The sequence below is a fragment of the Strongylocentrotus purpuratus genome, unplaced genomic scaffold, assembly GCF_000002235.5.
Source record: "Strongylocentrotus purpuratus isolate Spur 01 unplaced genomic scaffold, Spur_5.0 spur5_scaffold_9, whole genome shotgun sequence".
Classification (NCBI taxonomy): Eukaryota; Metazoa; Echinodermata; class Echinoidea; order Camarodonta; family Strongylocentrotidae; genus Strongylocentrotus; species Strongylocentrotus purpuratus.
The window spans coordinates 2,408,532-2,422,008 of NW_022145615.1; the positions used below are offsets into that span (position 1 = coordinate 2,408,532).

The following is a 13,477-nucleotide window of genomic DNA, read 5'->3' on the forward strand; positions in this document are numbered from 1 at the left end:
TCGAGAAAAGTTCATGACGGAGAAATAGTTCTTCTGTTCAGGGAGGAGGAGGAGGGTGAGAAGGAAAAAAAGAAGAAGATGAGGAAGAAGGAAAAAAGAAGAAGAATAGGGGAGGAAGATGAGGAAAAAGTGGAAGAAGAGACAAGGAGGAGGAGGAGGAGGAGGAGGAGGAGGAGGAGGAGGAGGAGGAGGAAAGGGGTGATGATAAAGCTGATGATGATTATGATGTTGAATATGAAAAGGAGAAGGAAGAAGACGAAAAATAAGAAAACAAATAAGCATGAGACAAATGAGAATGAAACAAAATTTGGATATGTTTTTCCTTGTTTTTCCTTCTATCATAATATTATTATTCTCCACTTGTATTTCTTAATGTTATTCTTGGTTTGCTTCTTTTCTATAATTTTTTCTCTTTCTGTCCTTCCTTATGTTATTTTATGTTTTTGTTTAATTGCCGAAGCCCGGTTAGCTCAGTCGGTAGAGCATCTGACTTTTAATCAGAGGGTCGCGGGTTCAAGTCCCTCATCGGGCGAGAGTATAATTTTTTTTTAGCGCTTAGAGACTTCGGTGGTAAGCGCTTGATAAGCAACGTTTTTATTACTATTTATTGTTTTATTATTATTATGATCATCTTTGTTTTGTTCTTTCCATCTTTTCTTCATTTCTTTATGATTATGTTATGTTATACCTGTATCATTTTCTCTTTCTACATTTCCTTGTTTCTTCCCCTCAGTCTTCTTTCCACATGTTTAGATTATGTTTCCCCTTTTCCCGACTGCCGTCTTCCATTCTCCATATATTTTTTTGTCTTACTTCCAAAACTTATTACTTTCCCGCGAACATACACTCACATTTCGGGGTTCGTTTTCACACTGCACCTTAGAGCGGTCTGCATGGATCGGAGGAGGACAACAGGAAGCGTACATCTGGACCAATCCAGCTAGAAGACCGCATCGGGTATGGTCACACACCCTGTCACACACACGTTGGACCGATCTAGCTAATATAAAACCGGTCCAATGGAGTGAGTGAGAATGGGGTCTGAGTCATAAGCAATCTTGTAATTATCGATGACACCCAGCTCAATATTGATGTCTGAATAGCCTGATTGGTGCGGGTAAATATTGGATCCTGACCAAGATTGTATGTCTTTCAGTGGCGTATCCAGCACAAGATGGAGCCGTTGTGCCCCCCTCCTAATTGAAATGGCCAGGAAAAAGTCATTCTAAGTGCAGGAGGCCTATGCTGCCCCCGTATACTCCACCTCCTCTTTAAAAGGGATTCCGTCCCTATCTCTTTACCAATTTTTGGACATGTCATTGACTATTGCCGTTTTATTAGAAGACATTTAATTGCATAGAATTATTACGAACTAATTACAAATCAGCAATACATTTTCGTCAGTAAACGTTGATCATTCTTCTCAATCTTACAGGGATGTGTTTTATGAATATTTCAAAATGGTAATAGCAACATAGAGAGCACGTATGCTCGAGGATTTCGACCAACAACCTTCATTTACCTTATCTGATCCTCGTCGAATAGTTTTCAAGCTAGAGTTCAAGGGCTGATCAGAATCAATTTCATTCAACCTCGAGTTGGGTTGAAAGAACTTGTCGACAGGCTTTAATACCTGCCATTTTAGCGAACGTTAATGACAGCAAAAAGTGAAATACCAAAGTGATCACCAACAACTACGACAATGCCAAGGGAGCATGCGGCCATTCTGCCAAGCATTGTGAGCCTTTTGCACTGTCAATGGTATTCATCTGGCAACGGAAGTGCAATACCTGGAGAGTTGGTTTGACAGTCCAAGTCGAGACAACCCGTTTGACAGTCACGTAGTGACGTTGCCAGAGCGAGCACTGTCTGATTCATGAACTAGATATTTTATTTATTGTAAAGAAGCCGCGTAAATCTACGACATCGATGCCAGCATTTGTTGGGGGAAATCCGTATATTGACAATGGGAAACGATCAACCTGAAAAAATTGTATCTACTCAGGGTTGCGACATAGATATTGCCAGCTAAAGATGACAAATGGAGTCTTGGGTGATCAAGATGAATATAATACAGGTAATTCAAATAATTATGCGCACTTAAGGCTAGGGCCACCGAATATTACCCGGATACCATGGAGGGGGAACAGTTTCAAGAGAGAAGGCAATTTCATAACTTATACCTTTCCAATTTAGCTCTGATTACTTCTCATGAGAAATAATCTAATGAGAATCTCTTTGACAGGGAAATAAAAGTGAATATAGAGCCTTATTTAAAGAGAGAGAAAGAGAGAGAGAGAGAGAGAGAGAGAGAGATAGCGAGACAGGGAGAAAGACAGAGAGAGGGAGAGAGAGGGAGAGATAGAGACAGAGCGAGAGAGAGAGAGAGGGAGAGAATTATAGCAATCGATTACCCATTGATAGACAAGTTTGATAGAATGGTCATTTTCTTTTGCCAAAAGCATTTTCTTCCTCGAAAATTTGTATCCAAGTTTTTGAAGTACCAAGTTTCTGACAGTGTTTTGACATTTATTAGGTCTACATCGGTTTTGACTATAGGCCCGGTCACACAGCCCTCCACGGGCGTATCGCGGCCGAATCACGGCCAAAAATTTCTGCCCGTGAAGCAGACGCTGTTGGACGCTTTGAGGTCGCGATAAAGACGCGATACAGCCGTACTTTACCCGTCGTTACACGCGGTAAGAAATTCACACGCGGTTGGCCGCGCGAAAAAGTTTTGGGCTGCCCAAAAATTTAGACCGCGGGTAATCGCGGGCGGTACACGTGGTACACGTGGTACACACGCGGTAAAGACGCGGTACAGACGCGGAACGAACGTGCTAGGACGTGCTACGGCCGCGGTTAAGACGTGGTTACACGCGGAATTGGACGCGAAATTTTAGCGGGTAATCGCGGGTGGAGCACGGTCATAGCACGTTTGTTCTGCGTCTGTACCGCGTTGTTATCACGTGCATTAGCGTGTGTACCGCGTGTAAGCGTGGTAGGCCGCGGTACCGCCGCGCTTCACCCGCGATAAGGACGCGGAACAGTCGCCGGCGTCTGTTCCGCTGGCATACCACGGGTAAACCGCGGGTAAGCCAATTTTGCACATTTTCCACCACGGGCAACCGCGGGCAAAAAAAAAATCGCGAAATTTTACCCGCGATACAGACGCGAAAGGCTGTGTGACCGGGCCTTATATCAAGTGGTGATTGATTAATTCGACTGAACGTCATAAAGGACAAATCGTGCGTAAACGGATGAGTCAATGTTCTACTCTGTTAGTTATAAATGAAATGATTAAGTTACAGAGGGAGAGAGAGAGAGAGAGAAAGAGAGAGACAGAGATGAAAAAGAGGGGAAGAGAAAGAGAGAGAGAGAGAGAGAGAGAGAGACGGGAGAGGGGGGGGGGCAAGGAAAATAATTAATCGTATAACATTTTCTTTCAAACAACTCGAAAATAATGTAAAGCATTGCTAATCACAGCCAAATTATCAATCGTATAGTCAAAACGATATAGGCCCTAAATCCGTATAAAAGGAGCGGTAAATTCCTGAAATAATTACATAATTCAGCGATCAGTGTTTGTGCCACCTACCAGCAGGACAATCGTCTAAATTTAATCTTCTAAGGGAACAAAAAATTCGAAAATGTTTTCGACAATAAAGTACTCAATCTTCATTTCCTTTGCACTGGCACTGCTCATGGGTAAGCATTGGTCGATTTTGTTTTCTTAAATATTCAAATATCTATGTTATACATATTTATATAGTTTGGGCACCATGATACTGATATATATATATATGTTTGATCATGGTATGTGTAATTGAAATGATTAGCTAAATAAAATCACATCTTATTAGGAGATTCCAACCTCAGAGGAACCCTCACATCAGGGTAGGAGGGGGAGGGGATAGGTTTGGACGTCTTATTAATTTGGCTGAAATTCGAATTTACTAAGCTGTCAAATAGGGAACTCTGAGGATATGGGAGGAGTCCTATCGACTTCTTTCTATTTTTTTTCATTTTTCACCATTCATGTACCCCCGTAGCTACGTCACTGCAAAGACAGATCACATGTATTTTTCATCATTTTTTTTTACAATTCACAGTCGAGGCGAAACTGGCTCAAGCTTCCATGAAACAAACATCCCTCGATGCTCCACTTGCTCAGACTCAACCCAATGCCGACACTGAAAACGACGTCCAAGACACTGACATCGAGGACCCCGCCGACAACGACACTGAAGACGTCGACAACGAAAGCGACACCGATGCTGATACAGATGTCGATAACGACGTTGATACTGATGTCGAGTCGGAGGATGCAGAGGAAGAAGCCGATAATGCTGTTTCTGCAGGTGGAACCCTAATTGGGACAAGTGGCGGGAACACGGAAGGCCAGAGTCACCGCGGCCTACTGACAGGATCAACCACGGCATCGAACGTCTGGTTGGCATTCGCTCTCACAGGACTTTTGATTTCAGTGGTTCTCGTAGCTGTGTTTGTTATCAAAAAGCGTAAACAAATTATGAACCTGACAGTATTTGACAGTGAATAATGCCATGTTTCTGTACACGCCTATTCATTAACATTCATAATTATTATACTGTAACATTTTGATCGTTTCGTTTAGTCAAAATAAAGGGAAAAAACACAAACAAACTTGGTCTTACTGATAACTTATAACTTAGTGTTTTCTGTGTAAACTGCTTTGGGCCTGACTGTATGTAAAGATAATGATTTATCAGAGAATGGGGGAGAGAAAGAGAGAGAGAGAGAGAGAAGAGAGGGTTTTTTTTTTTTTTTTTTGGGGGGGGGGGGGGGATCGGGCAGATAATGATATATATGATGACTAGATGATGATATTGTTGTTGAGGATGATGATGATGGTGGTGGTGGTGGTGGTGATGATGATGATGGCGGTGTTGGCGATGATGATGATGGTGATGATGAGTGTTGATGATGTTGTTGTTGATGCTGACGACGATGATGGTGATTGCAAAAAAATGATCAATGACTGTGGGGCTGCATGGATTCCACCTTCCATCATATTTCAAGATTCAAACCTTCAACCAACTGTTTTCATCTAACCTTTATTCCTTAGAAATGTGCCAAACTGCTTGTGTGTTTTTTGTTTTGTTTATAGCAAATTCTGTTCTCCTTTCTTTTGTTTGAAGGTATTTTTCTCATCGGATTTACCTGTTCAGCGACACCCTAACATTCAAAGTTGTTTAACTTCTTTGTCAAAAGCGCATGAAATACCGACCTAATCAATGAATTCAAGCAACCAGGTGAAATAAAGGCGAGACGTAAGTAAATGCCTAAGCATGTTTGTTTTGAATAGAAAATTTAATTTGATGAGTGGGTTTTTCAATATGAAATTTGCCAAAAATAACATGTCAATGTACGAGTTGCATTCCATTAAGTCCCATATGTTCTTTTTCATGTTTGTTTTGTTTTTGTTTTGTTATCGAAAATCTGAAAATAATACGGCTTCAGCCTTCACGTTCAATCCATAAAAAGTCGGACTGGGTGTGCTCATAAAATGATATGTTTTGTTTTGTTTTTACCTTGCTGGCTAGCTGTGTTCATTTTTTGTTTGTTTTGGTGTTATGAATATGAATGATGAAGGAATTCACTTCTCTTCGGATTAAAAGCTGGTGTGGAATTGCAACTTGCAAGTGCGATGAACAATGATGTATTGTGGTGTTTTTAATTAAATTTGAACAAAATAATTGCATGAATGAGTCATTTGTCATAAAGTGAAAATCTATGGATAAAATATTAATATTGGTTCTGTAAATCTATCAAAAGAAAAATTTATATCATTTTATTTTAACATCCAGTGTAATGTGTATTTAAAGTGTGTTAATACAGATATATCAAAAACAGTGCCCTACAATGGTATGAATACATTTTAATTAATTTGATAAGAATGTATCCTCCTTAGCAATTTTCCATTTCTCCTTATCACAGAATATCCATCCCTTACCATGAAGTTCTTGCTGAAAGTATCCTATAACCAGCTGGACTCGACGGACTCTCTACCAAAGTTCTCCAGCTATGCGAAGGCACATGGATGGAAACTCCTAGTTTTATGCAGGTGATTTTAATACCACTATTCATGAGACCCTGCCTGTTACCCTGCCTGGCAGGATTCTTTATTTGTCGAGGACAAAATAAAAACTGACAATATTTTTGTGTACCAAACAAAATTGATGACAGCACAGACAGTCATATAAATAAGATAACCCAAATTTCAAACAAATTAAGCCATGGATAGGAACATCAGTCTAAAACTGAATTATCCTGAATCAAGTGAGTTATATCACTAATATAATTCTAAGATATCCATGTATGCAACTATGCACTTATTGTACCAGTAGATTCTACTGGTGTGTGGTTTGGTATCCCAACATTGGAAATTTATAACCCTTTTAATAATTAAAAAAAAGTAGTTATAATCTGTATTTTTGATATTGTACATATGCTTAAATTCAAAGTCAGTTTAGCTTAATTGCTGCCAAGTCTGATATTTTTATTTTATTAAATCTCCCTCTTATGTCATATTTCGCTTTGAGTAGTCGATCAACACATTAGTCTTTTCTCTCACAGTGTTCTGATATATGGGTCTCACTCAGTTCTCCTGAATCTCTGTAAAGATGAGACCGGTGTAATTCCATTCAACTCAGCTGCTGTCGTTCTTTTGACTGAACTAACAAAGGTAAGACATGCTTTGAAACATTGATTAGCAGTTCCATCTGAATATTAAAGATTCTTTGCAAATAGAGTGTATGTAGATTTAATATGACCTGATATTATTAATGACTTTGACCTAGCAGTTTAGGAGCTCAACTCATGAGATACAAACTTATGTTATTATAACTGTGTAACATACATTTTTCATAGACTCCATTTTAATTTTCCATTGATTATTATTCAATGGGTTAAAAGAAATGAGGTCAATTATAGGGCACTACCATTGTGCATGTATATGTTCTGTATTAATCGGAGCCTGTATTGGAAATCAAATGAAAATCAAAATGATACTAAAAGCGTAGTATAAACTCATAATCTGTCATTTCATAGGCTAACATTTTGTCAATAAATATAAGTTTTGAGTGTGTAGTTGGTAATGTGAAGTACCTTCTTTTTCTCTCTTTCCATACCTACCCCCCTCCCCCACTCTGTCCCTCTTTATTTCATAATGATTACCCACCCTTTAGCTGATGCTCTCTCTAGCCCTTTTGATTCCTGAGTTGCTTGCCCAAAGAAGAGCCGGCATCAGGGAGTCTGATCGCATGTTGCCTGTGAGGGACAGCTGGGTGTTTGCCCTCCCTGCTTTATTCTATGCTGTTAATAATAATCTGGTGGTCTGCATACAGCATTACATGGACCCAGCAAGCTTTGAGGTATGTGGGACCATATATAATACCTTGGAAAATAATTGTTATTACTTTTGATTTGTTTTTTGGATTTGTGGCAATTATAGTACAACAATATCATCACAAAAAAGTGCCACGATAATGAAAAATAAGCGCTATGTGTCATTATATGTTTCTAACCACTCATTTTGAAATGATGACCATTTGAATTCAAAGTGTTTTGTGTTTGTATATGATCGACTCAATCAGTAATCTACTTACTAAATATATGTCTTAGGAGGCAGATTATTCAACTTCTTCAAGACAATTGCTTTCTTTATATATTTCATCTCTCTTGTGCTATGATTTAGCTGTCTAGATCAGGTTACCTCTGTAATGCACTTAGAATTCAGATAGGCGTAATACACTTATTAACTACGGTATGGAGAGGACTGTGTACTCATTTGTCTTTTATAATTACATACACCCTTTTACTTCACAGGTCTTGAGCAAAATTAAGATAGCTATAACAGCTATCCTGTACAGGGTGGTGTTGAAGAATCAGCTTTCGACTAAGCAGTGGTTGGCTATAGCTGTTCTCTTCATCGGAAGCATGTGTAATAGGTAGGAACATTTAAAGCATAAGGGTGCTATATTTGAACTTCAGTGATGCTGGGAGGAGGAGGGGGGTTACAGGCAGATATATGATGCAGAACCACATTGTGAAAAAAGTGCACAATCCTCTCCGTCAAAAATCCAGGCAGGATAATTTGAAAGAAAAAAGTTTTAATTATTTCATAAAAAGTACACTGTTGCAGGTACTTGTGACAGCTTTCCTCAAGTATAGTTTTGTGGTGTATTCCGTGCAGTAAAATCAAGTAAATATGCTGCAGATATCTATTATGAAGTAATCATTCTACCTCTTTCCCAATTGGCCAGTTCCTAAAAAAATATCTACTGAATTATGTCTTTCCCATATGCTAACAGGAATTAGCAATACAGGAATCACTTGGTTCCCCAGGTCAATGGGTTACAATTTGCAACTTTACATCCATGCATATGTATGTCACTCTACCGAATTGGCTTGCCTGTATTATCTTTACTTGTCTTTACTAACGAATAATGATATTCTATTCCCTGTTTTCTCCTTGCAGTTTTGGAGCTATTGCTTCACGACAGAGCTTGAGGGCATCCCCCAGTGAAGTATACATCACTCTATCAGGCCTGTTGATGTTGTTAGCTTACTGCACCATCTCAGGTATGGCAGGGATCTACACAGAGTACATCCTCAAGAAGCAAAAACAGGTAGGACCTCGCTACAACTACACTTCACTACAGAAACTGATAATCATTGCAAAGTGTAGAATTAATGGAGAAATAAACAAATAATAGAAGCTGTTTGTAGGAGGTGGTTTACGGATGGCCAGTCTTCAAAACACGGGTAGCAGTGGTGTTCCAAAATCATAAATATTGCCTGCATTGATATTTAAAAAAAAAACTTTGACCCTTTCTGTGTTGTCTTTTTAAGCTGTTGGTAAATTTAGTGCACCCTTCTACTCATAATGATCTACAGATTCTTATGACAGGGATAAGAGAATGATATTTTATTATTGAGAGCACAATATTTTCAAGTCTCTTAATCCTATAGAATATTTGATCTTCAGGAAAAGATGCTTCTTGAAGAACTCTTACAAAAATGATGAACACACCCCATCTTCTCTCTCTCTCTCTCTCTCTGTTCACTGCATTGCACTAGACGTGTATAGAATTGAAAAATTTGAAACAGTGACATATCATCTCTTTAGTATAGTCAATCATTAGGAAAAGATGCTTCTTGAAGAACTTTTACAAAAGTGATGAACACACCCCATCCTCTCTCTCTCTCTGTTCACTGCATTGCACTAGACGTGTATAGAATTGAAAAGTTTGAAACAGTGACATATCATCTCTTTAGTATAGTCGATCATTAGGAAAAGATGCTTCTTGAAGAACTTTTACAAAAATGATGAACACACCCCATCCTCTCTCTCTCTCTGTTCACTGCATTGCACTAGACGTGTATAGAATTGAAAAGTTTGAAACAGTGACATATCATCTCTTTAGTATAGTCGATCATTAGGAAAAGATGCTTCTTGAAGAACTCTTACAAAAATGATGAACACACCCCATCCTCTCTCTCTCTCTGTTCACTGCATTGCACTAGACGTGTATAGAATTGAAAAGTTTGAAACAGTGACATATCATCTCTTTAGTATAGTCGATCATTAGGAAAAGATGCTTCTTGAAGAACTTTTACAAAAATGATGAACACACCATCTGTTTAGAGCCAGAAGGGTATTTACTATGTGTGAAAGTGTATGACTTAACATCCTTTTGACTCTCTGCAGAAGATATAACCTGAGAATGGAATTGAATCATAAATGTAAATATCATTTTAGTCTAATATGCTTTAATTTGTTGCAGGTATCATTAAGTCAACAAAATGCTTACATCTACATGTATGGCATTGCATTCAACTTCATCGGGTATATCATGACTACCTCATCAGACCAAAACGTAGGGTTCTTCCATGGATTCAATCAGTGGACATTGGTTGTTATTCTTACACAGGTAAGCTATGAGTCTATGACACCTATTCGGTAATAGGATGTTTACCTTATACAGTAGGCTTACGGACTCCCCATGTGAGAGTGGGGGGGGGGGGGAATTGGGGAGTCCTGAAAAAGATGGTAGTAATCTTTCTTTCTTGAGTGTGTGTGTAGTGCTAAAAAGGACTGTTGGTAGTCGTGAAAAGGACTGTTCGTAATCTTTCTTGAGCTTATAGCTCTAAAGAAAACTATAGCGACAGTTGAAGAGGATGGGTAGTAGGAGGGGATCAACGTTTCGAAACAGGTTGCCTGTCCGTATTCAGAAGTTTACCTTAATTGTTCAAAAGTATTTTCTAGCTAATCCAATTTGAATAGTATCAGGTACCAGTATATTGTAACTATACTGAATTCTTATCATTCTACTTTGTTTATACAAGTTTATGATAAATGAAACCCATTTTATACTTGACAGTGGGGGATAGCCAAAAACCGAACAAAATATTATTCACCCAGCTTTATGTAGCATTTGGCCTAGGGACACATATGACGTGCCTGCTACGTGTATGTGTACACGTCACTTACAAGTAAATAAGCCTTTCATAAATCCTGTACGCTATCATTTCCCTGTGAGTTCTCAGTCATAGGTTCCGTGGTGCATATATGTACAAACATACCGGTATGCAGATTTCATAGCATCTCAGCTCATATAAATCCCAAATTGTCTTCTCCTTTTTCCCATTGTTTACAGGCAGTGAATGGTCTAATCCAGGCGTTCCTTATGAAGCATGGAAACAGCATAATCCGTCTCTTCATCATCGCCACCGCCATGTTGGTTGCTACGGTCTTATCAGTGCTAGTCTTCTCTCTCCAACTCAATTCCTTCTTCTACACAGCTTTCATCTCGATGGCCTTTGCTCTGTGGCTGTACCACGGTTGATTGAGTTACATCCTTAAAGAGAAGGTTGAGTTCTGGGAAGAGCGAGTGAAAAATTATTTGTGGGCATTATCATTGTATTATGCAAGTGTGGAAGAACATCAAATAAAAAATGTTCTCTGAAAAGCATGGCTCTTCAAATGCCTTAATATTCTAAAAAGGGTATGTAACAGCATAAAAATCGGGATGGATTTTTATGCCACATGTTCGTGTAGTCCCATATACGTATTACTGTGTACAGTACTTGTAACTTTACCAGGACTGGGTCAAATTTCTTATCATTTTGATAATTCCAGAACCTTGCAGTACACACCAAAAGTTATATGCTAGATGATCAACCTTTTCTGATCGATTCCACACCGTTTCTTTCACAATGCAATGGCATGACCAGAACTCAACTTTATCTCTAAATCCAACCTTAAAAGACAACTTTTCTAAAAGAAAGCAGAACAAATCAAAGAAGCAGACTGTGATATAGTGCCCGACAATTTTCCCAACATATGAAATGACTGAAATTTCAATTTAAAATAAATAAGTTAATAATATTTGTGTACATGACAAATCGTAGATTGTCCAGGACTATGTCACAATCCACTGACCAAATTGCCAATTTGAGATTTGCATAGATTTAGTGATCAGATATTTACAAAAGTTGGATTGTCCTACAAGTGTAGTGTAGCGTGGAGAATTTTCAAGCTAATTGTACTCTTTATTCTCCAATAAAAATGACTCCTTGTCTACCTGTAATTCTGGAGGCAAAATAACCTAAAAGACAATCTCAACTCCAGCCCTTACCCTATATCTCTGACAAAGTAAAGTCATTTGTAATTGTTGCCAGAGAAAATGTTGGCTTGCCATGTCTTATGTATGCATCTTGATATATATCAGTACTGATCTATTAGCACAGATTTACCAAGTGCGTTGTAAACTACAGTGTATCCTTATAGACCCTGTCGGGAGTGAAAAATGAAAAAGATGAATTAAATTTCAACAAAAAAGCTTTTGAGCCATAGACTACAATAATGTCAATTATATGCTATTTTGATGTCTTATAGAGGAGTAAGAACTCTCTGAAAACTCGAAATTATAAGCTTAGAAAATCGGAAGTAGTTGACCTAAAAAAATAGCTATCAACTTGATGACATTACTTCATGTGGTTTTTTGCATATTCAACATTAAGCTCATCGCCTCAGCTCTATAGGCAAGCCATTCATCTGTTGACCCCTGTTGACCTGTAATTTGGAGGGGTGTGGAAAATAAGGCTTTAATTTGCTTTTGTGCAATACTGAAAGGGAATTTTTTTTTCTTCAAATGCCTTTATATTTGTACTCTAAGTTTATGCAGCTTTTCATTTATATAAAGTTCAATATAATATTTCATTGAGTAGTCTTTAACCATCTGACTGTTCAAATGATGGATCATTAAGATTTTACAAGTTTAAATGTTCGTATCAAATGCTGTTATAAGTTCTTCCAAAATTGGATTGTAGTCGGATTTTATATTTTGTGCTGGGCTAAGGCTCCATATCACACGTTTGTCTGTATCTTGTTGTGTTTGTTATATTTGATTTTTATAGGTATCAGTATGTATTTATTTAAACTTTTATCCAGTGAATTGTGGTATTAGCAGTAAATTGTGCAATGTATTTGGAAACATTGGCTTTAATCATCATATAATATTTTGTTAAGTGCCATGCAGTTTCTGAAATAGAGGTTTTTTTTTCTTTCTCAAGGCAGAATTGTATATCAAAACATTAAAATGATTCATATACATGTAGTGTTGACTTAAAATTCAAGGAAAATGTGGTAAAAGGAAAGACAAATAAACTTGAAAGATAAGTTACAGGAAGAGAAAAGGGAAAAGAGTCAAATTAGTTCCAGAGAAACAATTGTCTTTCATGATTATTCAATTTGTTGTATTATCCATGATTGTGAGATTTAGAGAGCCTAATTTCAATATTTTTGGCACATTGTGAAGCAGACGTGAGGCAAACTTTTTCAGATTGCAACAAGTTCATATTGCATTAACTCATTATGCAGCATTATTGATGCTATACCACTTGTAAAATTGCTGAAGTTGTCTGATTTTACATTATGTGACCTTATTTAAAAAAGTATAAGATGAAGATTGTATGAATGTTGATTTTTTATGTGATTGGTAAGAGAACAGGTATTTAGATAAGTTATCCAGAGGGTGCTGATGACTTACACCTCTATTCGAGGGACTAGATTATGAAGGATTTATTTTGGGGGGCTATTTAATTCATCAGTATTGATCGTAACCTTGATTAGAATGACGCTTTATAAAAAGTTGTTTTGTTCCTTGCCAAGTAAAAGCATAAGAATGTGTACAAAACACTTTGGTAGCTTTCTTCGCCTCTTTGCACAGTTGCTAGTTTGCTACACATGCAATTTTGCACAAGACAATAGTCACCAGTTTACAGAAGGATTGCTTTGTGCAACACAACATCTTTGACAATTTACCAATTTCCAAATTGATTAGCTCCATGATGACCTTAGCACCAGTATATATTAATCTTACACTGGACGAAGTTAACTTATCTTGAAGCCTGTGGCATATCCATCCCA

The 13,477-nt window shown here is 37.8% G+C and overlaps 1 protein-coding gene and 1 non-coding gene across 2 annotated transcripts; both read left to right on the forward strand.

The window, feature by feature from the left end:
* The first annotated feature begins 459 nt into the window (after positions 1–459).
* On the forward strand, positions 460–532 carry TRNAK-UUU. The gene has a single exon. It is a non-coding gene; the product is annotated as a tRNA-Lys (tRNA).
* Positions 533–5,217: 4,685 nt separating this feature from the next.
* Positions 5,218–10,952, forward strand: LOC100890493 (probable UDP-sugar transporter protein SLC35A4). The gene is made up of 8 exons (XM_003730119.3): positions 5,218–5,312; positions 5,980–6,106; positions 6,619–6,727; positions 7,230–7,415; positions 7,870–7,991; positions 8,522–8,672; positions 9,831–9,977; positions 10,704–10,952. The coding sequence occupies exons 2-8, from the start codon at positions 5,997–5,999 to the stop codon at positions 10,890–10,892; spliced, it is 1,014 nt and encodes a 337-aa protein (XP_003730167.1). The 5' UTR covers positions 5,218–5,312; positions 5,980–5,996; the 3' UTR covers positions 10,893–10,952.
* The last annotated feature ends 2,525 nt before the right edge of the window (positions 10,953–13,477 follow it).

Coding starts and splice junctions, on each gene's coding strand:
- LOC100890493 (XM_003730119.3), top strand. CDS start 5,997: ATGAAGTTCTTGCTGAAAGTATCCTATAACCAGCTGGACTCGACGGAC. Junction 6,107..6,618: donor AAACTCCTAGTTTTATGCAG/GTGATTTTAATA, acceptor TTTCTCTCACAG/TGTTCTGATATATGGGTCTC. Junction 7,416..7,869: donor TGGACCCAGCAAGCTTTGAG/GTATGTGGGACC, acceptor TTTACTTCACAG/GTCTTGAGCAAAATTAAGAT.